The sequence below is a fragment of the Chiloscyllium punctatum genome, chromosome 9 (assembly GCF_047496795.1).
Source record: "Chiloscyllium punctatum isolate Juve2018m chromosome 9, sChiPun1.3, whole genome shotgun sequence".
Taxonomy (NCBI): domain Eukaryota; kingdom Metazoa; phylum Chordata; class Chondrichthyes; order Orectolobiformes; family Hemiscylliidae; genus Chiloscyllium; species Chiloscyllium punctatum.
In genome coordinates this window covers 26,762,973-26,788,917 of record NC_092747.1, presented here as the reverse complement: position 1 = coordinate 26,788,917, position 25,945 = coordinate 26,762,973, and the positions used below count along the sequence as shown (strand labels likewise).

General features: G+C 41.7%; 1 protein-coding gene across 9 annotated transcripts in view; it reads left to right on the top strand.

The window, feature by feature from the left end:
• LOC140481231 (F-BAR and double SH3 domains protein 2-like) overlaps positions 1–25,945 on the top strand; it is a 245,079-nt gene that overhangs the window by 66,537 nt on the left and 152,597 nt on the right. For all 9 annotated transcript variants that reach the window (XM_072577095.1, XM_072577094.1, XM_072577100.1 and 6 more), the window contains exon 4: positions 18,085–18,164. In XM_072577095.1, the coding sequence (XP_072433196.1) occupies positions 18,085–18,164 (80 nt within the window). The remainder of the gene's footprint in view (positions 1–18,084; positions 18,165–25,945) is intronic.

Sequence of the window (25,945 nt, the reverse complement as noted above, 5' to 3'; positions counted from 1 at the left end):
GTCTGGATAGGGCGATCTTCAGAGGGTTGGTGTGGACTCAATAGGCCAAATGGCCTGCTTCCACACTCTGGAATTCTGTGAACTCCTTGACTTTATTTACCCTGAGCCAGTTTCCACATTGCTCAGGTGTAATCCTAAGATTGTTTACTACCTTACAAGTTCTGCTTTTTTTTGTTGAACTCCTAATTGTTCAAAGTCATCAAGCAGAACTTGGTTGTCGAATCAATGGTGTTTGTACCAACATAGACAACGAGAACTGAATCCCTTTCCTCCCATTCCAGTTTCCTCTCCAGTTGAATGACAAAATCCTTATTTGTAGCATCAGACAGGCAAGACAGCCTTCATGATTAATGCTTATAGATGCAGAGAACCGTGTCCATCACTTTACCTGAACATGAGGTCTGAGTGGCAAATCAATAAGGAAGTACCTAAGTTATACCTTATTCAAAAGGGTTTAACTGCATATTCAGCAACTACAGATCAGTTAGTTTAACTTTGGTTATGGAAAAGCTTTCAGAAATGAGCATCTGGGATAAAATTAATAGTCACTTGGACAAATATAGGTAAATAAAGAAAGTTGAGCAAAGATGTAGATATAGGTTTGCTCACTGAGCTGGAAGGTTCATTTTCAGACGTTTCATCACCATATTAGTTAACGTTTACAGTGAGCCTCCGGATGAAGTACTGCTGATGTTTCCTGTTTTCTACTTATATGTTTGGGGTTCTTTGAGTTGGTGACGTTGTGTCCTGTGGTGATGTAATTTCCTGTTCTCTTTCTCAGGGGGTGGTTAATGGGGTTCAAGTCCATGTGTTTGTTGTTAGAGTTCCGGTTGGAATACCATGCTTCTAGAAATTCTTATGCGGTTCTCTGTTTGGCTTGTCCTAGGATGGATGTGTTGCCCCAGTCAAAGTGGTGTTCTTCCTTATCTGTATGTAAGGGTACTGGTGAGGGAGGGTCATTTTGTGGCTAGTTGATGTTCGTGCATCCTGGTGGCTAGTTTTCTGCCTGTTTGTCCAATGTAGTATTTGTTACAGTTATTGCACGGTATTTTGTAAATGACATTAGTTTTGATTGTTGTCTGTATAGGGTCTTTCAAGTTCATTAGCTGCTGTTTTAATGTGTTGGTGGGTTTGTGGGCTAACATGATGCCAAGGAATCTTGAGTAGTCTGGCAGTCATTTCTGAGATGTCTTTGACTTAGGGGAGAGTGGCTAGGGTTTCTGGATGTGTTTTGTCTGCTTGTTTGGGTTTGTTGCTGTGAAATCAGCGGACTGTGTTCATTGTGTACTCATTCTTTTTGAATACACTGTATAGGTGATTTTCCTCTGTGCTGCAGTGTATGGTGGCTTGTTGAAATAATGTTTTGATGCAGCTTCATTTGTGGATGTTGGGATGATTGCTTCTGTAGTTCAGTATTTCATCCGTACGTGTTGTTTTCCTGTAGACGCTGGTTTGAAGTTCCCCATTGGCTATTTGCTCTACTGTGACACCTAGGGATGGCTGTTTGTTATTGTTTCCCTCCTCTTTAGTGAAGTTAATGCCAGTAAGGGTATTATTGATGGTCTTAAAGGTTTCCTGTAATTTGTTTTATTTAGTGATGACAAAGGTGTCATTCACGTAGCGGACCCAAAGTTTGGGTTGGATGGTTGGCAGAGCTGTTTGTTCGAGTCTCTGCATTACTGCCTCAGCTAAGAACCCAGAAATCTGAGATCCCATGGGTGTTGTATTGGTTTGCCAGTAGGTTTTGTTATCGAAGGTGAAGTGGTTGGTAAGGCATAGGTCCACTAGCTTGACAGTACTGTCCTTGCTGATGAAGTTGGTGGTGTCTGATGTATGTGTCTTTGGGTCTTCTAATAGTGTAGTCAGTGTTTCCTTGGCCAGGTTGATGTTGATTGATGTGAACAGGGCTGTTACATCACAGGAGATCATTTATTTCATCCTCTTCTATCTTAGTGTCTTTGGTCCTCAGGAATTCTTGGGTGGAGAAGATGAAGTGGTGTGAGTCTTCTATTTAGTATTTTAGTCTTTGGTGTAGCTCCTTGGCCAATCTGTAAGTTGGTGTTCTTGGTAGTGAGACTGTGGTTCTGAGGGGGACTCCTGGTTTGTGATTTTTGGGTAATCCATAGAAGCATGGTGTGTTGGATCTGTCTGGTTTCATTTTTTGGAAGTCGATCTTATTTATTTCTCCAGATTTCTGAAGTTTATTTTGAGTACGGCTGTGATTCGGTTCTCTAGTTGTGGGGTCTGGTCTACCGTCACTTGTTGGTAAGTGTTGATATGTGCAAGGAGTACATTCGCTTTTTCAATGTAGTCTCTGATTTAAAATGACTATCAAGTGTTCTTTTTCTGCAGGTAGGATAACAATTTTTTATCTATTTTTAGTCTTTCTAGTGCTTTCCTTTGTTGCGTGTTTCCTTCCTTTCTCCTGCTTAATCTTGGTGTAACTATCTGTCTGATACTTTGCTGGATTTCTTCTATGAATTGGTTATCTTTCAGTGTTGTTTCTAATGCTGCTAAGAAATCTTTCTTGTCCGCATCCTGGAAGTTGTAATTTAATTACACACAGATAAGGATGGAAACCACTTTGACTGGGACAACACATCCATCCTAGGACAAGCCAAACAGAGACATGCACAAGAATTCCTAGAAGCATGGTATTCCAACCGGAACTCTATCAACAAACACATTGACTTGGACCCCATTTACCACCCCATGAGAAAAAGAACAGGAAATGATATCACCATAGGAAATAACATCACCAACCCAAAGAAGCCCAAACATATAAATAGAAAGCAGGAAGCATCAGCAGTGCTTTGTCTGGAGGCTTACTGAAGATGTTACCTAGTATGGTGACGAAGTGTCTGAAAATGAACCTTTTAGTTCAGCGAGCAACCCTACATCTAGAACCTCAACCTTGAGGTTGAGAAGCCATTTGATTGAAGTGTTAAAATTCATAAGGGATTTAATCGGATTGGATTAGAAGAAACTGAATTAGAATCCCTACAGTGTGGAAACAGGCCCTTCGGCCTGACAAGTCCACACTGACCCTCTGAAGAGTATCCCGACCCTCTGAAGAGTAACCCATCCCTCTACCCTATATTTACACCTGGCAAATGTACCTAACCCACACATTCCTGAACACTGTGGACAATTTAGTATGGCTAGTTCACCGAACCTGCATATCATTTGGACTGTGGGAAGAAACCGGAGCACCCGGAGGAAACCCATGCAGAATGTGTAAACTCCACACAGACAGTCACCTGAGGCGGGAATTGAACTCAGGTCCTTGGCGCCGTGAGGCAGCAGTGCTAGCCACTGAGCCTCAGTGCCGCCCTATTCCCATATGTGGCAAAGTCAACAGCCAGAGAAAAATGATTTATTATGATTGTTTCATGCAGCAGTGTTACTTCTTCTAACAATGTCAAGTTGTTGAGATCTGGAATGTACTACTTGACTGTGATGGGGGCAGTTTTCAATTGCGGTTTTCAAAATGGAACTGTGTAGTTCTCTGAAGAGAAAACAAAATTATATGGCTTTGGGGAACAGGTGGATAGGAGATGATCTTGCAGAACTGACATGGGCAAAATGGCCTAAATGGTCTCTTGTGCTGTAACCGTTATGTAATTCTGAATCAGAAGAAAATTAGTGAATATAGCCGCAATGTTTGGGGCAGTATAGAAAAAGCCTGATCTGTGCATAGTCATGACATGCAGAGGCAGACTTTGAGACATGAGTGAAGGGAAAGGATCTGCAATCATGAAGAAGTTGAGAGAGAATTTGCAATGATCAGAGAGAACCTGAAGAAATCCTTAAGAAGTTGAGAAGCTCTTACTGACCCACAGGGACTACTTAAAGATGTACGTAACTTACTGAGACTGCAACTTTCACTTTCCTTTTACTGACAGATTTCATGAGGCTTAAAAATCTGTGTATTCACTTTTAAGTATGAATTAGACCCCCACTTTGGGAACCAAATATAAATATGATGTTTAAGTCTTGTGACTCTTCAAAGTGGTACACTGTCATAAAAATGGCAGCAGTTGGGTATGCTCCAGTTGTGGTCACATTTCCTTTTTTTCTACAATATATCACTTGTTGCCCAACCTGACTTCCTCTTAGCCATTGGCGAAGAGTTAATATTTATGTAGTATGTGTCAAAGATGTTGTTGTGTTTCCAGTATTCAACACTGTCTTACCATGTCCCAGAAACAGCAGCACAGGTTCACCTGTGTCACATGGAGTATTCAATCATCCTAGTTTGCATTTATTACCCCTCCCAATAGAGTGTAGCTTGAAGAATGTTATCTCTGTAGTGTGCAGGGCAGTGGTTGAACTACAGTTGGACTGTTATTAGTAGTTTTAGAACGGCCGGTAAAGTAAGTTTGAAACTGAGCTCTAAAAGTTGCAGAAAGGAAATACTAAAATGAGTGGACCTTTTTAGAATGGAATAGTAGGACAATGGGCATGATTATCTCCTCCCTTGAAGATGGTGAAAAGTGTAAAGTTGTCCCAGAGAAATATTTGCCTATCTCTGAACAAGTTAGCAATTAAGCATTGAACAAGAAGGCCAATGAGCAGCCCTCTTCATCGATCACCAGTAATTACAGCATCTTAAGGTTCTCAACTCACCACTGTCCTGATTGTCTGTCTGGCTTCTGGGCATGTGAAAAAAGTGGCTGTCTTCACAAGTAGGAAATCGGCTGTCTGGTTCGGGTGGAGACCCCATTTGCTTCCTCCAGTCTAGGAACAATCATAAGTAAAGAGGAGTACATTAGACTAGACAGCTGTTGAAAGCCACTCCTGTCTCTGACTCCAATCCTTGACCACCCTTGCTCTTGCCGCCCCACCCCTTGTGGTCTGAAAGAAAAACACTTATCTTCCTTAATAAGCCTCTAAACCTGAACCTCCAGCAATGATCTCAAGAACCCAGAAAATCCCAATCTCTGATTCTGGCAGGCAGGATTTCAAAATCAAATCTCACGATTCACTGAAAATCACGCTGGTCAACTCTTATTGGAGACTGGGCAGACTTTTTGCTGGTTGTAGAGTCACCCACCTATAAAGATACCTGCCTCCACAGTCGGGCTAAAATTTAGTATTCTAGGTAGTAATACTTTTCCAAGTGGAGAAGATTGGGGGAATGTTTGTTAGAGTAAGAATAATTATATTCATGGATGCAGCAAATCTAATGAGTATGTTTAAGTTGGGATAGGAGGAGAATACACTGTAAATGGACGGAACAAGAAAAGCATCAGTTTACTGAGAGAATCTTACTGTTTGGAATTAATTGTAGCAGGAGTATAAGTGTATGAAGTCAAAATGGACAGTTGTCTGGAAAACAGATGAATTATTGTTTACACAGCATTGTAAACCACAGCAGTGGTTTGGACAGCATAAATGATGGGTCACAGTTTTATTTTTTACATGAACAGGAAAAACAAAATTCAAGGTGATATTCTTGTTAGACAGCAGCATGTTGCCTCCTAAAAGGTTTACTGTCTGTTAACAACCTTATAAACTGGACATCTCATTCTTATTAATATCCTACCACCCAGACACCAAGACACATTCTGTCAGCTGCTTGGAATGATCAGAGTCAGAATACTCTCCATGTAAGGGGTGAGAAGCCACCACCCTTCCTCATTCTTCCTGCCCTGTTGTGAGTTACTTTCTTCCTAGAATGGGAGAGAGGGGCATGTATTAAGGGAGATGAAAACAGAGGCACATCTATTAATTTTTGGTGCCGGTGGGAGTTGCATTGAGCAAAGAGTAGCAGCACAAGGCATGAAAGGTTAATGATGTCATGGGTTGCGAGAATGATGGTGAAGGAAGATGGTACAGAAAATAGTGAGAGTGATAGAGCCTGTGTCTTGGTAGGTGATAAATACATTAGAAAAGATAGTGAATGTGAGGTATTTGGAGAGAAAATGATATCAACTATGCTAACGAGTGAAGAAGGCCGTTAACCACCTTACTGTAATTCTGTGTATTCCTTCAAATGGTTGTTAACAATCACCCAGGTGGCAACCTAAAAAGCTGATGTGATTGGTGCATAGCCTCCATTTCTGGCCCTGGGAAGTTGTCACACATCTGGACTGCCCCAGCTTCCAGGACCTCTAAATCTACCCAGAAAGATGGTGCCAATATTCCTTTGTCTGCATTGTCTGTTGCAAATGTAGGCAAATCTGCAGGCAGTTGCAGACTAACAGTGCTTGTCTAGATGCGCAGTGAACACTCAAAGATGCCATCAGTGTCGTTGTTGGTCCATTCTTGGACATTGTAGCAATGGTGAGTTGTTCTGAGTACAGTGAATGATAGAATGGACTAGAATTGGGTGGGTGGTGTGCCATAGTGGTATACAGATAGGTAATGAAGCAGGTTTGGTAAAATACAGGGAGAAAGCCAGCTAGGCTTTGCAGAGGAAACCCTCCATAAAACCTGACAACAGTGACATAGATGTGGATTTTGGTATTAAGACTTGCCTGATTAATCCCTTTATATTTGCTGATCAATGTTTGATAAAAGTTCAAGAAGCAAAAATAATTGGAGCAAAAGATTTGTTTTTAAAAAGGGGATTTTTTAATATTGCATGCAAGCAGCTAATGCTAGTTAGTATTTTTTATTAACTTGATAAATGAGTTAAGTTCTAAATTGTAGATAAGTGACGTTGTTGTGCAGAGTACTGACACTGCTGAAAAATGTATTTAATAAATCGTTTAAATAAGTAGCAGCAAAACTTTTTTTTTAAAAGCAGCAGTTATAAGATTTAATGCAACCATCAGGCAGTCTTGAATGTCATTTTCTATCTTGTATGCCTGCTGAATGTGAAAGGACAAATTAATAACACTAAAGAAAAATAAATTGTAAGATTTGCTTATATTACTGAAGAATTAATCCCAGGTACTAGACTACATTTAAACTGTTATATCAGGTTTGGGGTCCTTAGGATAAACAAAGTTGTAAAACCATGGAACAAGTGCTAAAATGATTCACTGAGAAATATATTCAATGAGTGGCTGTAGATACAAGAGGAGACTGTTGAAATTGGGGTAGTGTTCATTGCAATAAAGAATGTGAAGAGGAGAACTAATAGAAGTGTTCAAACTTATGGAAGCATTTTGATGAAGTGTGTAGGAAGAAACAGGTGATTGAGTCAGTAGCTGGAGATTTTAACTTAAGGAAATTCCTTTAATTCTTTTGCGGATGATCATATTCAAGGGTATTGTTAGATGAAATGGCCTACCAGAAGCAGTGGTAGAAACTGATTCCAAATGGCTTTCAAATGTGAAGTTAATAATTATTTGAAAGTAAATTGGTTATGGACAAAGAGCAGGAAATACACCTTGGTAGATGGAGTTCTGAAGAAGGGTCATTGACTCAAAACATTAACTGTGGTTTCTGTCTATAGATGCTGTCTGACCTGCAGAGTCTGTCCAGCAATTTCTGTTTTTGTTTCAGATTTCCAGCATCCTCAGTTCTTTGTTTTATTTTAGTAGATAAAGAGAAATATCAGAGACCCATTGTTAGTAAGGATTAAAAAAACACAAACTAAGTAAATGGACAGATGTTACACCTTCTGAGATTGGAGGTAGGGATGTTGGAAGCAAAGAAAGAATGGACCGAGGTATCCCAGAGTCCCTATGGAAGGCTAACAGGGGAGGGGAGGGACGGTGGCATCTCACTGGCGGTGGCAGAAGTGGTGGCTAATGATCATCTGGATGTGGATGCTGGTGGGATGGGAAGTAAGAACAAGAGGGACCCTATCACTATTGCGGGAGGGAAGAGAGTGAGTGAGGGCTGAAGTGCGGGAGATGGCTTAGACCTGTCTGAGAGCCCTGTCAACAATAGTGCTGCCTGCCCTGCTGTACTTTTCCAGCACCACACCCTTGACTCTAATCTCCAGCATCTGCTAGTCCTCACTTTCGCCAACGAAGATGATTGATGAGGGCAGAGCAGTGGACATGATCTATATGGACTTCAGTAAGGGGTTCAACATGATTCCTCATGGTAGACTGGTTAGCAAGGATAGATCTTGTGGAATAAAGGGAGAACTAGCCACTTTGATACAGAACTGGCTCGAAAATAGAAGGCAGAGGTTTGTGATGGCAGGTTGCCTTTCAGACTGGAGGATTGTGACCAGTGGTGTGCCACAAGATCAGTGCTGGGTCCACTGCTTTTCGTCATTTATGTAAATTGTTTGGATGTGAACATAGGAGGTATGGTTAGTAAGTTTACAGATTACACCAAAATTGGAGGTGTAGTGGATAGCGCAGAAGGTTGCCTCAGAATACAACTTGATTAGATAGTCCTGTGGACTGAGGATTGGCAGATAGAGTTTAATTTAGAGAACTGTGAGGTTCGACATTTTTGGAAAGCAAATCTTAGCAGGACGTACACTTAATGGTAAGGTCCTAGGGAGTGTTGCTGAACAAAGAGACCTTGGAGTGCAGGTTCACAGCTCCTTGAAAGTGGAGTTGCAGATGGATAGAATATGCTTTCCTTTATTGGTCAGAAAATCAAGTATTGGAGTTGGGCGATCATGTTGCGGCTGTATAGGACACTGGTTAGGCTATCTTTGGAATTCTGCTCACCCTCCTATAGGAAAGATGTTGTGAAAGTTGAAAGGATTCAGAAAGGATTTACAGGTATGTTGCCAGAATTGGAGGGTTTGAGCTATAAGGAGAGGCTGAATAGGCTGGGACTGTTTTCCCTGGAGCATTGGAGGCTGAGGGATGATCTTCTAGAGTTTATAAAGTCATGAAGGGGGTGGATATAGGGAATAGACAGGGTCTTTTCCCCAAGCTGGGGGAGTCCAGAACTAGGTTTAGAGTGAGAGGGGAAAGATTTACAAGAGACCTAAGGGGCACCCTTTTCATGCAAAGGATGGTGCATGTAGGGAGTGAGCTGCCAGAGGAAGTGGTGGAGGCTGATATACCCATCCAGATGCCTTTTAAATGTTCTATGATTAGGAATAGTTTAGAGGGATATGGGCCAAGAGCTGGCAAAGGGGACTCGATCAGGTTAGGATATCTGGTTGCAATGGATGATTTGGACCGAAGGGTCTGTTTACATGCTGTACATCTCTACAACTCTATGAATAAGAGAAGTTTAGAGGGATATGGGCCAAACACCGGCAAATGGGGCTAGTTTAGGTTGGAAAACCTGGTTGGCATGGATGGGTTGGAGCAAAGGGTCTGTACCAGTGCTGTATGACTGTAGTGCCTTGTAGTTTTAAAAGCACAGTAGAATTAGATTTAGGTTTGTGAAGGTATTTTATGAGACTAAACTGGTTATTGAACATGGCTGAGTTCTTTTGATAAAGCCTAATGTTTAAAAGGTTCATCTGATTGTTTTCTGTTATAGTAAAATCTGTGCAGTCTGCAGGTCCTGCTGCAGAAGTTCTCTATCCCTTGCACTGTGATTGCAGCCTGTATGCAAGGAAGGGAGGTGGATGCTCCGACAGGGCACGCCCTGACCTATAGGGATCTTTGATTGTGGGACAACTCCACCCCAGCCCTAAGGTTGAACTGCCTGCATACATGAAAGCTATGCCATATGGCAACAGCCTGACTTGCAGTTGTGTTAGTCTTGTGTCAGTGGGTTGAGTCCCCTAATTTTAAGTGGGGTCAGAAAGTTGACCATAGGCTAACGTGCCCAGAACTTAATTCTCATGAATGGAATATAAAAAGAAAGGACGTTTTATTGCAGCTGTGCAGGCATTAGTGAGACCACATCTGGAATATTCTGTGAAATTTTAGTCTTTTCATCTGAAGAAAATATATAATTGTTTTAGAAATTCAGAGAAGGTCTATTGACTTGTTCATGGGATAAAAGGTTTATCTTAAGAGGAAAGGTTGAACAGGTAAAGCCTGTACCAGTTGGAGTTCAGAAGAATGAGATGTGAATTTGTTGAAACATTTAAGTTCTTACATGTGATGTATGGAAAATATTTGAAGCTATTATTAAATAGGCTATAGCAGACACTTGGATATGTTCAAGGTCAACAGGCAGAGTCAATGTAATGTTAAGAGAAAATATATTTGACAATCTATTGGAGTTCTTTGAGGAGGTCAACACTTGCTATGGATGAAGGATTACAAGTAGATGTACTATTCTTAGATTTACAGAGGTATTTGCTGAGATGCCACTTCAAAGACTATTGCAGAAAGTAAAAGTTAATGTTGTAGAGGGTAGTATTTTGTCGTGGATAAAAGGTTAACTTGCTAATAGGAAGCAGCAAATAGGTATAGAATTGATGTTTTCTAAGTTGGCAAGATGTAACAAGTGTGTATTTGTACCAGGGATCAGTGCTGCTTCCTCAACTGTTTACAATTTATAGAAGTGATTTGGATGAAGGGATGCAGGACTGTTGTGGCATAGTGGTAGTATCCAAGCCTTCAGGTCAGAAGATCCAGGTTCAAGTCAAACCTGCCCTGGAGACTTCTCATTACATAGAGTCATAGAGATGTACAGCATGGAAACAGATCCTTCCATCCAACCCGCCTATGCTGACCAGATATCCCAACCCAGTCTGGTCCCACCTGCCAGCACCCGGCCCATATCCCTCCCAACCCTTCCTATTCATATACCCATCCAAATGCCTCTTAAATGTTGCAATTGTACCAGCCTCCACCACATCCTCTGGCAGCTCATTCCATACACGTACCACCCTCTGCGTGAAAAAGATGCCCCTTGGGTCTCTTTTATATCTTTACCCTCTCACCCTAAACCTATGCCCTCTAGTTCTGGACTCCTCGACCCCAGGGAAAAGACTTTGTCTATTTATCTTATCCATGCCCCTCATAATTTTGTAAACCTCTATAAGGTCACCCCTCCGCCTCTGCTCCAGGGAAAACAGCCCCAGTCTGTTCAGCCTCTCCCTGTAGCTCAGATCCTCCAACTCTGGCAACATCCTTGTAAATCTTTTCTGAACCCTTTCAAGTTTCACAACATCTTTCCGATAGGAAGGAGACCAGAATTGCACGCAATATTCCAAACAGTGGTCTAACCAATGTCCTGTACAGCCGCAACATGACCTCCCAACTCCTGTAGGTAAAAACAATGACTGCAGATGCTGGAAACCGGATTCTGGGTTCGAGATGCTAGAAAAGCACAGCAGTTCAGGCAGCATCCGAGGGGCAGTAAAAGTGAAGTTTCGGGCAAAAGCCTTTCAACTCCCAACTCCTGAACTCAATATTCTGACCAATAAAGGAAAGCATACCAAACGTATTCTTCACTCATGCTCGAACAGGATGATTCAAAATAGATTGACAATGGGGCAGAAGATCTGGTTGCCAAATTTGTGGGCACCTTAAAGATATTTAGAAATGTAAGTTGTGAAGAGGATGTAAAGAGACTGCAGAAAAGATAAAGATAGGTTAGGTGAGTGGATAAGGATATGAGAAATAGAGTATAATGTGGGAAAAAGTGAAATTGTCCACTGAGTATAAAGAACAGAAATAAGTCTATTATATAAATGCTGAAATTTGCTAGCGTTCGGAGATATAGAGGGAGAGGGTGACTTCATACCTGAATCATGAAAAATTAGTATGCAGATGCAGCAAATAATTGGGGAAGCTAATAGAGTATTATGATTTATCACAAGGGGAATGAAGTACAGAAGGAGGAAGGCTATGCTTCAGTTGTATAGGCAACTGGTGAAACTGCATCTAACATACTGTGTTGTAATAGTCATCTTATATAAGGAAGGCATAAATGCATTGGAGGCAACTCACAGCAGGTTTAGTAGAGTTGTAGAGGTGTACAGCACGGAAACAGACCCTTCTGTCCAACTTGTCCATGCCAGACTACTACTTGGAATGGAGAGATGGGATGCGGTTAATTTGTGAGTAAATGTTGAACAGGCTTTATCTGCTGGAGTTTAGAGTAAAAAGTGACTTGATTGAAATATGCAACATTTTCAGAGATCTTGCCAGAGTAGATGTGAACAGGATGCTTCCCTTTGTGATAAACTAGAACTAGGGACCACCTATTAAAAGGAGAAAGTGAGGACTGCAGATGCTGGAGATCAGAGCTGAAAATATGTTGCTGGAAAAGCGCAGAAGGTCAGGCAGCATCCAAGGAACAGGAGAATCGATGTTTCGGGCATAAGCCCTTCTTCATGAATCATTTTCACCACGTATTAAAATCTGAGGTAACGAATTTAAAGTAGAGAAGACAAAAAAATTCCTCAGAGTGGTTTAGTGGTTAGCACTGCTGCCTCAAAGTGCCAGAGACCTGGGTTCAGTTCTCACTTTGGGTAACTGTGTGAACTTTGTATGTTCTCCCCACGTCTGTATGGGTTTCCTCTGGGTACTCTGGTTTCCTCCCACAATCTGAAGATGTGTGGGTTAAGAGGATTGGCCATGTTAAATTGCCCATAGTGTCCAGGGATTTGTAGTTAGGTGGGTTAGCCATGGGAAATGCAAGCTAACAGGGATAGGATAGGGAATGGGTCTGGCTGGGATGCTCTTTGGAGGGTTGGTGTAGATCGGGCCGAATGGCCTCCTTCCACGTTGTAGGGATTCTATGATCTGGTTGTGAGTCCTTGGAACTACCTTCCTGAAACGCAGCTTCTTTGTTTTTAAGGAGGTAAGCAAGAATGTATTTTTGAGGTTACAGTCAGTTCAGCCATGATCTTGTTGAATGAATGAATAAACTATACCTTCTTCCACTTCATACGTTTGTATGTATATGCATGTCTTGAGAGGGATGGATTCCCAAAGTTTGTTCCTTCATGTGGGGTTTCCCAAAACTAAGAGACATGGGTTTGGAATAAGAAGTATCCCCTTTAAGACCGAATTGAGGATATATTTTTCGCTAACAGTTGTCAGCTTGTGGAATTCTCTAATTCAGAAGGTAGTGAAATCTGGGTCTTTGTTATTGAATGCTGAACCTGGTATATTTTTGATAGTGTCACGATGCTATGGCTTTCAAGACATTATTTTGTCTTTTTTTTTGACGAGGTATTGTACGGCAGAGATGAAGAGCTGGCTACTGAAGACCACTTGAGTAGACAGCTTTTGAAGTGTTGGATGTTGTTTTCTTAAGAGGTTTGAAACAATAGTGTGACCAGCTCTCTCAGGCCAAGCTTTCTAGTTGTTTTAAGTTTTTAGGTTTAGCTTTAAGCAGAAGCTATTTGGATCTCAAAAGAGTTGGACCTCAGTGAATGTCTCTTGGCAGCTTCTCTGTCTCTGAATCTTCTCTTGATGTTTTTTATTCCTGGATTAGAGAACTGTGTGTGAGAATCTGTCTGAATTTTCCTTTTTTGCCAAGGGGTGTGTTTGTGGGATGTTACTATATTGGAACAGTTAATTAGTAAGAGGTAGGGTATCTATTATTCTGTTAAATTTCCAATAGTTATTCTAGATTTCTCTGTTTCATTGTATTTTAACTGAAGTGTTTATATAAATTGTATTTTGCTTAACATTCTGTAGTTTGACCAGTTCCATTGCATTGGGAACAGGCATTTTACATTAGTCTTTAAAATAAGAAAAAGAAAAGGTCTAGGCTACCACCTTAAAGTATTTTGAGGGGTTCTGGTCTGGTCTATACCAATAGACAAGTGAGTTAAGGGTTATGGAGAAGGAAAGTGGAGCTCATCTGATCAGTTTGCAATCTTATTAAATAGTGGGGAAGGTTTGAATGCAAAAGGCCTATTGCTACTTTTTCTAAGTTCTGTGTTGGAGGCAGGCAGGTAGCAATGTTCAAGTATGGTAGAACCCCAGCAATTCATTCCTCCTACCAGACAAGACTGACTGAATAACCTCCTTTTGTGAATAACCATTCTGTGAAGCTTATCATCTCTGGAAGCAGAAGATTCCATCTGATGCATTTGTTTCTGTCTGAGCAAGATGCTTTAACTGGTATCTAAACAAATATTCTATACTGTTGGCATTCAATTATTCCACTTTATAGCCAACCCTTTAAAGTTTAGAGTGGCACTGTGGCTCTGTGGTTAGCACTGCTGCCTCACAGCACCAGGGTCCCAAGTTCAATTCCAGCCTCGAGTGACTGTGTGGAGTTTTCACAATCTCCTAGTGTCTGCGTGGGTTTCCTCTGAGTGCTCTGGTTTCCTCCCACAGTCCAAAGATGTGCGGGTCAGGTGAATTGGCCATGCTAAATTGCCCATAGTGTTAGGTGCATTAGGCAGAGGGAAATGGGTCAGTGTGGACTGGTTGGGCCGAAGGGTCTGTTTCCACACTGTAGGGAATCTAATCTAATCTGTGTCATGTTACTTTCTGCTTCCCGATACGAAAACAGGACAGTTCAATTATCAGTTTTAAGGCCTTCCGGTTCTGTAGAATTGATTACCAGATCTAACTAGCATTAACTTTATGCCAGGAGAAAGTGAGGACTGCAGATGCTGGAGATCAGAGCTGAAAATGTGTTGCTGGAAAAGCACAGCAGGTCAGGCAGCATCCAAGGAGCAGGAGAATTGACGTTTCCTCCTTCAGGAAGGGAGAATTGACGTTTCGGGCATGAGCCCTTCATTCCTGAAGAAAGGCTCATGCCCAAAACGTCAATTCTCCTGCTCCTTGGATGCTGCCTGACCTATTGCGCTTTTCCAGCAACACATTTTTAACTTTATGCCAGTGCATTGTAATTGGGAACGAACTGACATTTTTTTTGTTTCAAGGTCGCTTGATTTAGTTGCTTAGAATGGGAAGAAAGGCATCCACCACACATGAAACAATTTCTCATTTACATTTTTAGCACAAAATATTTCTATTTAAAATGTCAATTTTTTTGTGTAAATGATGTACTGGATGTACTTAGAAAGATCAAGAGCTCACTGATCTCTCAGTCGAACAAGGCATGTGGCAATGTTAATTGAGTGGAAATATATAAAAATGCTGAAGCATGAAGATTGAAATCTTTGTACTGAAACAATCTTTAAACGAAATTATGCTCTGAAGCTAGGGTACAATGTCTTTCATTATTTCGACTCTGTTTATATTATTTTGTTTTTGGTATTCATCTGATTTTATAATATCACCAGCAGAATAATTGTATGGAGATTTGCAAAGTATTGTGAGCATGGAATGTGGTTAAGATTCCACACATTCTTTCCTATATAGGTTTTTATGGATTTTTTTTTGCATTTTCTCTCGATTAAGACTTCAAGAGTTCTATTAAATTGTAATCCTTATAATCTGTGGATTAAACCATAAAATGAAGTGAAATTGTACTTGAACAGTGTGTACAGTTTACTCCGTTATGCACTATTACATTTTATACACCAAAATGTGTGTGTATTGTGCCATTAAGGCTGACATATTTCATAGTTATGAACAATTTTCACGTGCAGTAAAAAGTGCTTTAGTTACAAAAGGAGTGGTGCTCATGTTTCTTCCCTCTTGATTCCTCAGATTTAGAGACCTAGAAGCACAGAAAAAGGCCCATGGGACTATCAAGTCCTCACTAGTCAAAAGCAGGCACCTCACTATTCTAATCCATTTTCCAGTAATTGGCTGATCGCCTTGAATGCTGCTTAAATGTAATGAGGGTTTATGCCCCTTCCAGCTTTTACAGGCAGAGAGTTCCAGATTCCCATCACCCTCTTGGTGAAAAGGTTTTTCAACACAATTCCTTTAAACTTCTGTCTCTTACCTTAAATCCATGCCACTTTATTGTTGTTCCCGCCATCAAGGGAAAGTTTCTTCCTGTCTATCCTATCTATGCCCTCATAATTTTATACATCTTGATCATGTCTCCTTTCAATCTCCTCTGTTCTATGGAAAACATCCTTAGTGTGTCCAATCTCTCTCCATGACTGAAACTCTCCAGCCCAGGCAACAATTCTGGTAATTCTGCTCTGCGCCCTCACCAGTCCCATCAAATCATTCCCATGATGTGGATTTCAGAACTGCATACAATATTCTAGCTGTGGCCTAAGCAGAGTTTTGTTCAATTCAAGCATAATCACTTGCTCTCCAACTCTGTCTCAACGAATAAAGGCAAGTATGCCATATTCTGCCTTATCGCTTTATCCACGTGTCCTGATACCTTAAGGGACTGGCATACGTGCACGTCAAAATATCTCTGATCTTCAGTACTTCCCAGGGTCCTACCCATTCATCATGTATTCTCTTGCCTTGTTTGTCCTCCCAAGTGCACCACCTCACATTTATCCACATTGAAATCAATTTGCTACTGATCAGACCATCTATATCTTTTAGTTTCTTCTCATTTCTGTGTTTTTTTCTTTTCTTTTTCGCACTTGTCACTTCTCTCTCATGGAGAGAATTGTTGTAGTCCTTTTATGGCCTATCATTGGAGTCATAGATATGTACAGCACGGAAACAGACCCTTCAGTCCAACTCGTCCAAGTCAACCCAGATATCCTGACCTAATCTAGTCCCACTTTCCAGCACTTGGCCTATATCTCTTCCAGTTCTTCCTTTTCATATACCCATCCAGATTCCTTTTACTTGTTGTAATTGTACCAGCCTCCACCACTTCCTTCGGCAGCTCGTTCCAAACACACACCACCCTCTGTGTGAAAAATTTGCCCCTTAGATCACTTTTTTTATACCTTTTCCCCCCTCACCCTAAACATATGACCACTAGTTCTGGACTTCTCCATCCCAGGTAAAAGGCCTTGTCTATTTATCCTATCCATGCCCCTCATGATTTTATAAATCTCTATAAGGTCTCCCCTCAACCGCCGATGCTCCAGGAAAAACAGCCCCAGTCTATTTAGACTGTCCCTATAGCTCAAATTCCCAGTCTATTTAGCCTCTCCCTATAGCCTATCATGTATTCTCTGGCAACATCCTTGTAAACCTTTTCTGAACCCTTTCAAGTTTGACAATATCCTCGCAATAGGACGGAGACTAGAATGGTATGTAATATTCCAAAACTGGCCTAACCAACGTCCTGTAAAGCCACATGGCCTCCCAACTCCAATACTCAATACTCTGACCAATTAAGAAAAGCATACTAAACATCACCTCCACTATCCTGACTCTCCTTTCAAGGAACTATGAACCTGCGCTCCAAGGTCTCTTTGTTCAGCAACACTCCCCAGGACCTTACCATTAAGTGTATAAGTCCTGCCCTGATTTGCCTTTCCAAAATGCTGCACCTCGCACTTACCTAAATTAAACTTCATCTGCCACTCCTCAGCCCATTGGCCCATCTCATCAAGATCCCATTGTACTCTGAGGTAACCTTTGCTCTCCACTATATCTCAAATTTTGGTGTCATCTGCAAACTTATTAACTGTACCTTTTTTCACATGACCAAAAACAGTGGACCCAGGACCAATCCTTGTGGCACACTATTGGTCACAGGCCTCCAGTCTGAAAAGCAACCCTTCACCATCACCCTCTGTCTTCTACCTTCGAGCCAGTTCCGTATCCAAATGGCGAGTTGATAAACTGTGTATGTGTTTAAGTAAATAAGTTAATTACCACTCACAGCCTTCATTCATTTGGGACTATCAGGTGGCCACCACAAAATATTAGGCCTCATTGGCAATACCTTGTGCAAATATAGGATCACTGAGCAAGTTCATCAGATTGCAGAAAAACATGAAACAAAATATTTTAGCATTGAAAACTACAATTTGGAAGTAGAACTTTGGTTTTAATGCAGTGGGGCCAAGGAACTTTGAATGATCTTTACATCTAGCATCTCAAAAATGCTCACTCTGATAGTGCGCTTCTGTATGCACCAGTTCTTCAAACAAAGAACCATAAACTTTCATTAATGCTGTTTTTATGTTGCAGCTGCTGTAATATTTTCATTTTCACCATTGTTGAAATGTCATTCACAATGTTCCAAAATTTCCATTCGACCATAATGAAATGAGACAGAGCCAAATAGGTGTGGTGTGGTGAAGGGGGAGAATGTGAAAACAATTGAAATTTATGATACTCTGCTCTCCACTCTGATTTTTTTTTAATCAGTAAACTGTGTGATATAGTACTTTCCTATGCCATTGATTTCATAAAAGCTTTATATTAAATTATTAGTCAGTAAATGCAGTGTTTTTGACTATTATAACAAGTTACCTTTTACTATTATGCTACTATCTGAAATCAAAGGTTAACCTTAAATTATTTACCTTGTTTTTAGGCTCTGCAGAAGCTAGCCACCCAATATCTTAAGAGAGAATGGGTTGGATTAAAACTTGATGAAAAAAGTGAACATAACAGGTAAGTGTGTTATGTGTATGAGAGAAAGTATTACATGTAGGCAACATCAGATTGATAGATCCTGAAATCAAGTAACCTCTAATATTCATTTTGTACTTGCAGGAGATGATGGAAATTGTCTGTGCATGTGCAGTTATTTACTAATCTAACAATCTTGCACAGAACAAATCCTGCTCAGTGCATTTTATTTTTATGTAAATATAATTTATCACAATACTTTTGACCATTCTGTCAAGAAGTACCTAAAATTTATAATGATTTAAAAATGACCATTTGTTATTTTATGTCAAATTTTAAAGGCTACCTGAATACTCAGTTTACTGTAGATACTTGTTTCAGTGTTCTTAAATGAATTTCATTTTGTTAAATGTTCAGCTTTGATAAATTATTTTACTGTTGATGACTTGTCTGTATTATGAGCAGTTGTTTCATTATGTTTCATTGAATTGGCTCGACTTATTAAAGGAATACCTCAGGCTGAGTTATACAATGGCTTTTTCTTAGCCATTTCAATAGCTAATCACTCAAGTGAGTGCAGGCTTTTTTTTTAATTAAGGGAAAGGTTTATTTTAAATGTACAAAAGTCTGGAAGTGAAATAGTTTTATCTTGGTATTTATTCTTTAGTCCAAGCATCCTCTGTTTTGCATTTTTAAAAAATGGTCAGAGGGATACACTGGTGATGAGCGTGTTTCATAGACTTGCATGTCATAGACTCCTAGAACTGTACAGGAGCGAAACATTGCTTGCCCCATCAAATCAATACTGGTGGCTTTTCTCCACATGGACCAACTATCCGAAAGCAGAATGCCAGGTATATTCTACATTTATCTCTTTTCAAGCAATTATCTGATTATGTACTTGAAGAGCCTACTTTAACAACCATTTATTCTTATTCTTTCATGGGACATGGATGTTGCTCGCAAAAACTAACATATATGTTGTCCCTCCCGAGTGCCCTCTAACAGAGTAGTTTGTTATGGTCATTTCAGAGGGCAGTTAAGAGTCAACAACATTGCTGTTGTCTGGAGTTGCACGTACGCTAGCGCAGATAAGTATGGCCGATTTCCTTCCACAAAGGGTATTGGTGAACCAATTATTTTTTTTTCATATTTCATGGTCACCATTAGAGAGACTAGCTTTCAATTCTAGATTTCATTAATCAATTTTTAAATTCCACCAACTGCTGCTGTAGGAATTGAACCTACAGGTCTGAGCTTGGGCTTCTGAATTACTTGCTCAGTGTCATTACCACTACTTTCCTACATTGTAACTACCCTTGGTCTCGTAAGAAAACTTTCGAACTTGTTTGTCACTTTGTGTTCCTTTTAACCATGTCACCTCTAGTCCTCTTGCCAACTTCTAGAAACATTTCACCAATATGTAGTCCGGCATAATCCTTTGGAAATGTGGACCTATAAATGTTTACAGCTTAAAAGTGATGATACCTGCAGAGTGCTGGTCAACTCATTACCCAGACAACTTGCTTCTTAAAATATTTCATTCAAGTTTTCTTCAAATGGGATGCTCACCTTTGCCTCAACTACTATTTGTGCTCAAATATTTTATAATCTTTTAAATATCTGTGAAAAGTTTTTTTTGGGGGCTCTATGCACCTCCACTTTCAAGGGTAGAAAATAAGAGCAGGAATAGGCTAGTGGGCCCGACCAGCCAACTCCACCATTCAGTAATATCATGGCTGATAGTTCAAGCTCAGTACCTAGTCCCTCCGTTTTCCCCATAACACACATTGTTAAACTGCGACCCTGGTTCAGGGCTCCCTGCTCATTGGGAACATACTGCGTTTACCCTGTCCTGTTAGAATTTGATAGGTTTCTATGAGATCCCTCTCCCTTGTTCTTCTAAATTCCAGTGAATATAGTCCTAACTGACCCAGTCTCTCTCCTTGTATCAGTCCTGTCATCCCAGGCATCAGTCTGGTAAATTTTTGTTGCACTCCCTTCTGAACATCCATCCTTAGATAAGGAGATCAAATCTGCACACAATACTCCATCTCACCAAGTCCAGGTGTGATCTGACTAAGTTCTTGTACAATTTCAGCAAGACCTTCCTACTCCTATATTCCATTTCTCTTGAGGTGAAGGCCAGTGTACTATTTGCAATATAATTTACTTAGAAACATAGAAAGTAGGCCATTTGACCCCTGGAACCTGAGGGCTGTCTGTGTCTTATTTGATTCAGTGCTAAAATGCATTAACTTAAGTATATGTATCATAAGCCTTGCTCCCATTAACAGCAAGTTCTTATAAAAGAGTGAACAGTCATTAAAAAAAATAGTTTTATCCGATTTAACTTCAATAATGAACTGCCCTAACCCTGAACTCCAGCTGCAGTTAAACCGTTCCAGCCTTTTGCATTTCTTTATCCTCTGGAAGCCAAAGACACAAGGATCTTTTTGTCACCCTTGGTGCTAAAAATTCCCAATTTCTACAAACTGTCTTCATAACGTTTAGCATCTTATACTGGGAGCAGCTGAATGAACATATTTCCACTTCTACTGGGGGATTCCTACAACTGAGAGTTAAAATTTGGGCATAATGTTTTAAGATTTAGTGGGAAAAGATTGATTCACCAGAGGATTGAGTCAGCACAAATAGCTGCTTTCTTCACTAGTTGTTGGATTCAAAGGGTATCAAAATGCTCCATTCCTAACCTAGACTTGGAAAAAAGGTTTGGATTATATGAGGTGCCAGATTGTCCATACTCTGGCAAAAAAAAGTCAGGAAGGGAGCACGCTGTACAGAAGTGGCCAATTTGCCATTACTAGAATGGAGATGGGATTTCCACCCTCTGGATCAGGAAGACCTGCTTCAGACTGTTGGTCAGTTGGAGGTCAGCAGTCCTCCAGCATTTTGGCATTGAGGGGTGCAGTAACAGATCAAGATTTGAGCATCTCACATTGTTGAAAATGTGTTGCTGGAAAAGCGCAGCAGGTCAGGCAGCATCCAAGGAGCAGGAGAATCGATGTTTCGGGCATGAGCCCTTCTTCTGGAATGAGGGAAGTGCCAAGCAAGCTAAGATAAAAGGTAGGGAGGAGGGATTTGGGGGAGGGGCATTGGAAATGCGATAGGTGGAAGGAGGTTAAGGTGAGGGTGATAGGCTGGAGTGGGGGTGGGGGCGGAGAGGTCAGAAAGAAGATTGCAGATTAGGGAGATGGTGTTGAGTTCGAGGGTTGGGACTGGAACAAGGTGGGGGGAGGGGAAATGAGGAAACTGGAGAAATCTGAGTTCATCCCTTGTGGTTGGAGGGTTCCTGGGCAGAAGATGAGGTGCTCTTCCTCTAGCCATCGTGTTGCTATGGTCTGGCGATGGAGGAGTCCAAGGACCTGCATGTCCTTGGTGGAGTGGGAGGGGGAGTTGAAGTGTTGAGCCAGGGGATGGTTGGGTTGGTTGGTCCGGGTGTCGCAGAGGTGTTCTCTGAAACGTTCCGCAAGTAGGCGGCCTGTCTCCTCAATATAGAGGAGGCTACATCGGGTGCAGCGGATGCAGTCAGTGGTGTGTGTGGAGGTGCAAGTGAATTTGTGACGGATATGGAAGGATCCCTTGGGGCCTTGGAGGGAAGTAAGGGGGGAGGTGTGGGCGCAAGTTTTGCATTTCTTGCGGTTGCAGGGGAAGGTGCCGGGAGTGGAGGTTGGGTTGGTGGGGGGTGTGGACCTGACGAAGGAGTCATGGTGGGAGTGGTCTTTTCGGAATGCTGATAGGGGAGGGGAGGGAAGTATATCCCTGGTGGTGAGGTCCGTTTGGAGGTGGCGGAATTTGACGACAGATGATACGATGTATATGGAGGTTGGTGGGGTGGTAGGTGAGGGCCAGTGGGGTTCTGTCCTGGTGGCGATTGGAGGGGCGTGGCTCAAGGGTAGAGGAGATGCGATGGAGAGCATTGTCGATCACGTCTGGGGGGAAATTACGGCCTTTGAAGAAGGAGGCCATCTGGGTTGTGCGGTACTGGAACTGGTCCTCCTGGAAGCAGATGCGGCAGAGACCAAGGACTTGGGAATATGGGATGGCGTTTTTACAGGGGGCAGGGTGGGAGGAAGTGTAGTCTAGGTAGCTGTGGAAGTTGGTCGGTTTATAGTAAATGTCCGTGTTGATTCGGTTGCCCGAGATAGAAATGGAGAGGTCTAGGAAGGGGAGGGAGGAGTCTGAGATGGTCCAGGTAAATTTGAGGTCAGGATGGAAGGTGTTGGTAAAGTGGATGAACTGATCAATGTCCTCGTGGGAGCACGAGGCAGCGCCAATACAGTCATCGATGTAACGGAGGAAAAGGTGGGGGGTGGTGCCAGTGTAGCTGCGGAAGATGGACTGTTCCACATATCCTATGAAGAGGCAGGCATAGCTGGGGCCCATGCGGGTGCCCATGGCTACTCCTTTGGTTTGGAGGAAGTGGGAGGATTGGAAAGAGACGTTGTTCAGAGTGAGGATCAGTTCAGTCAGTCGAAGGAGGGTGTCAGTGGAAGGGTACTGGTTAGTACAGCGGGAAAGGAAGAAGCAGAAGGCTTTGAGTCCTTCGTGATGGGGGGATGGAGGTGTACAGGGACTGGATGTCCATGGTGAAGATAAGGCGTTGGGACCGGGGAAGCGAAAATCATGGAGGAGGTGGAGGGCGTGGGTGGTGTCCCGAACGTAGGTGGGGATTTCTTGGACTAAGGGGGACAGGACCGTGTTGAGGTATGCAGAGGTGAGTTCGGTGGGGCATCTCACATTGTGTCAAGCTAGCAGGCCCCAGGGAGAGAGATGGGGTTCTGTAATTTGCGAGTCCTTTGGGGACAGCTATTACATCTTGGAGCAGTGAGTGGTGGGAGTAAAATCTTAGGGAGGGTGTTGTTCTGGGCTGGAGGGACTTCTTAAAACTGGGCAGCCCAGCTCGTGCAAGCAATCCTGGTGGGCTGGCCTGTTGGGGTAGAAACCAGCAATAGCCTTAATATAAGGTGCTTTGAAGATTTCCATTATGTGAATTGAGGCCATCATGTGGGATGCCTGGCCATCCACACTGCTGGTAGCATTGTGGTAAAAGCAAGGGAAAGCATGCAGGCCAGGCATGCATGATTCAGAATCATGCAGCATGGCTCATCCATGCTGGCCAGATTTTTTATTAGATTAGATTCCCTACAGTATGGAAACCGGCCATTCGGCCCAACCAGTCCACTCCAACCCTCTCAGACCCGTTTCCCTCTGACTAATGCATCTAACACTGTGGGCAATTTAGCATAGCCAATCCACCTGACCTGCACATCTTTGGACTGTAGGAGGAAACCACAGCACCCGGAGGAAACCCACACAGTCACGGGGAGAATGTGCCAACTCCACACAGACAGGCACCCGAGGCTGGAACTGAACCTGGGATCCTGGTGCTGTGAGGCTGCAGTGCTAACCACTGAGCCACCATGTCGCATCTACATTAGATTTGTCAGTTTGGCTGTGTTTGGTTGATACCCCTCTAAACCTTTCCTATCCAAGTACCTGTCCAAATGTCTTTTAGATGTTGTAATTGTACTCTCCTCTACCACTTCCTCTAGCAACTTGTTCCACGTATGCAGCACCATCTGTGAGAAAAAGTTGTTCCTCATGTCCCTTTTAAACCTTTCCCCTCTTACCTTAAACCTATGCCATATAGTTTTGTACTCCCCTACTCTGGAGAAAAGACCTTGGCTATTCACCTTACCAGTGCTCCTCATGATTTTATAAACTTCTGTAAGGTCACTGTCAGTCTCCTCTTCTCCAGGGGAAAGAAAAGCCCATCCTGTCCAGCCTCTCCTCCTAACTCAATCCTTCCAAGCTCAGTTACATGCTTGTAACTGAGCTTTGCACCCTTTCCAATGTAATAACATCCATCCTATCTTGTAGTCTTAACACGCCATCCCAGCTCCTGTCATCATTGCTTGCCTTCATTGGTCAAAGCATGCCAAATGCCGCCTTCACATCCCACTCTACCTATAGTGCCACCTTCAAGGAACCATCTACCTGCACCCCTTGTTCGCCTCAGGGCCCTACCATTAACTGTAAGTCCTACCCTGGTTTGCCCCAACACCTTGCATTTATCTGAATTAAACCCTATCTGCCGTTTCTCAGCCCACTGCCCCAGTTGATCAAGATCCCATTGTACTCTTAGTTAATCTTCTTCACTCTCCACTATACCACTGAGTTTGGTGACATCTGCAAATTTCCTCGGCATGCCTTCTATATTGTCTTCCAAATTGTTTGTTTATATAACTAGCAAATAACAGTGGACCTAATGCCAATCTTTGCTGCTCACCACTGGTCACAGACCTCCAAGTCTGAACAACAAGTACAGTGAAAAGATGATCGCGTATGTATATAATGTAAACATCAAAGCTGTTTGGAAAGATTATAGATTTTAAGTAATATTTTAGAATGCCATTATCTAAGTTATGCTGTTTATGCAATGGAAGATTCCAACTGTACCAATGAATTTCTGCTGTTTGTTCTATGCATTAGTCATATATGCAAAAGTATTAGTGTCATTCCTGTCAATACGTATTTTTAATGCTCACAATGAGATTTAATTGATTAATAACATTTTTTAACAGTGCAAATGTAGTTGGTGTTCCATTGATTTTCTGTGCTGCAGTGCAAATTAACATTATTCATTTATAACAGCATTACTAGTTTCAGCAGTGCCATCATGTTAACTGGTAGAGGCAAAAAGCATGTTTGACAGGAAGGAAAGGGGCAAAACAGATATTTACATGCTCATTTTTGGTGGCTGGTTATTAAAAATTAAACTAAATCAAAAGTTTGCTCACACCATGCCCCATTCAGTCATTACCCCCTACTCGCTCACTGGCACACTGCCAATGTCCTTTGCTTCACTTCACATGTATGCAATCCAACAAGATAACATTCTGTTGCTGATTTAGACTTCATCCTGCATTGAATATTCTGACTGCATTGAAGGTTGAAGTACTAAGGTCACATTGGTAATTTGATGCAAGTGCACCAGTCCACTGTATTGATGTTGTTAGAAGGAAACAATGGGAAAACTACCCACTTAAAGTCCAATAATTCCACCTTTAAGAAATGGCTGGGAAGCATTTACTACAAATAATAATATTAAATATTTTTAGATTTTTCTGTCTTTGGTCGCTATTTTTCAGACCTGTTTTTGAACTTTGCTCTGTTATCACCATAGGTCATATTAAATGTTGTAAAGCCTTTACAGATGAAAGCACAGATGTGTTATTTTAATTGTGGATATATTCTAAATCTCTGTTCTGTGATTTCTTAAGATCAGTGAATCAGAGTCTAACTCAGTATTTATAAAAGCACTGTATAACAATTAAGGGGATGCAGTGACATGATCGTAATGAGACTGGACTTCTAATCCAGAACCCTGGGCTCTAATGTTCTGGGAATATAGATTCAAATCCCAGCATGGTAGATTGTGAAATTTGAATTCAACAGAAATATGGAATTGAAAGCTAATCTGACAGCAACCAAATATCCCCGTTGATTGTCATGAAAACTCATCTGCTTCACTTATGTCCTTTAAAGAAGGGTGTCTGCTGTTCTTACCTTTTCTAACTTGCACGCAACTCCAGATCTTCAACAATGTGGCTTACTCAGCTGCCCTCTGAAATGGTCTAGTGACTAAACAGTTCTAGGTTAGTTAGGAATAGCCAATAAATGCTGGCCTAGCCAACATCCCTCATACCATGAATGAACATAAGGAAAAGTGTATTTGGGATTTTTGTTTCATTTGGCTGAAATTTAGTCCAATGCAGACTTGAAAGAACAATGTTTGA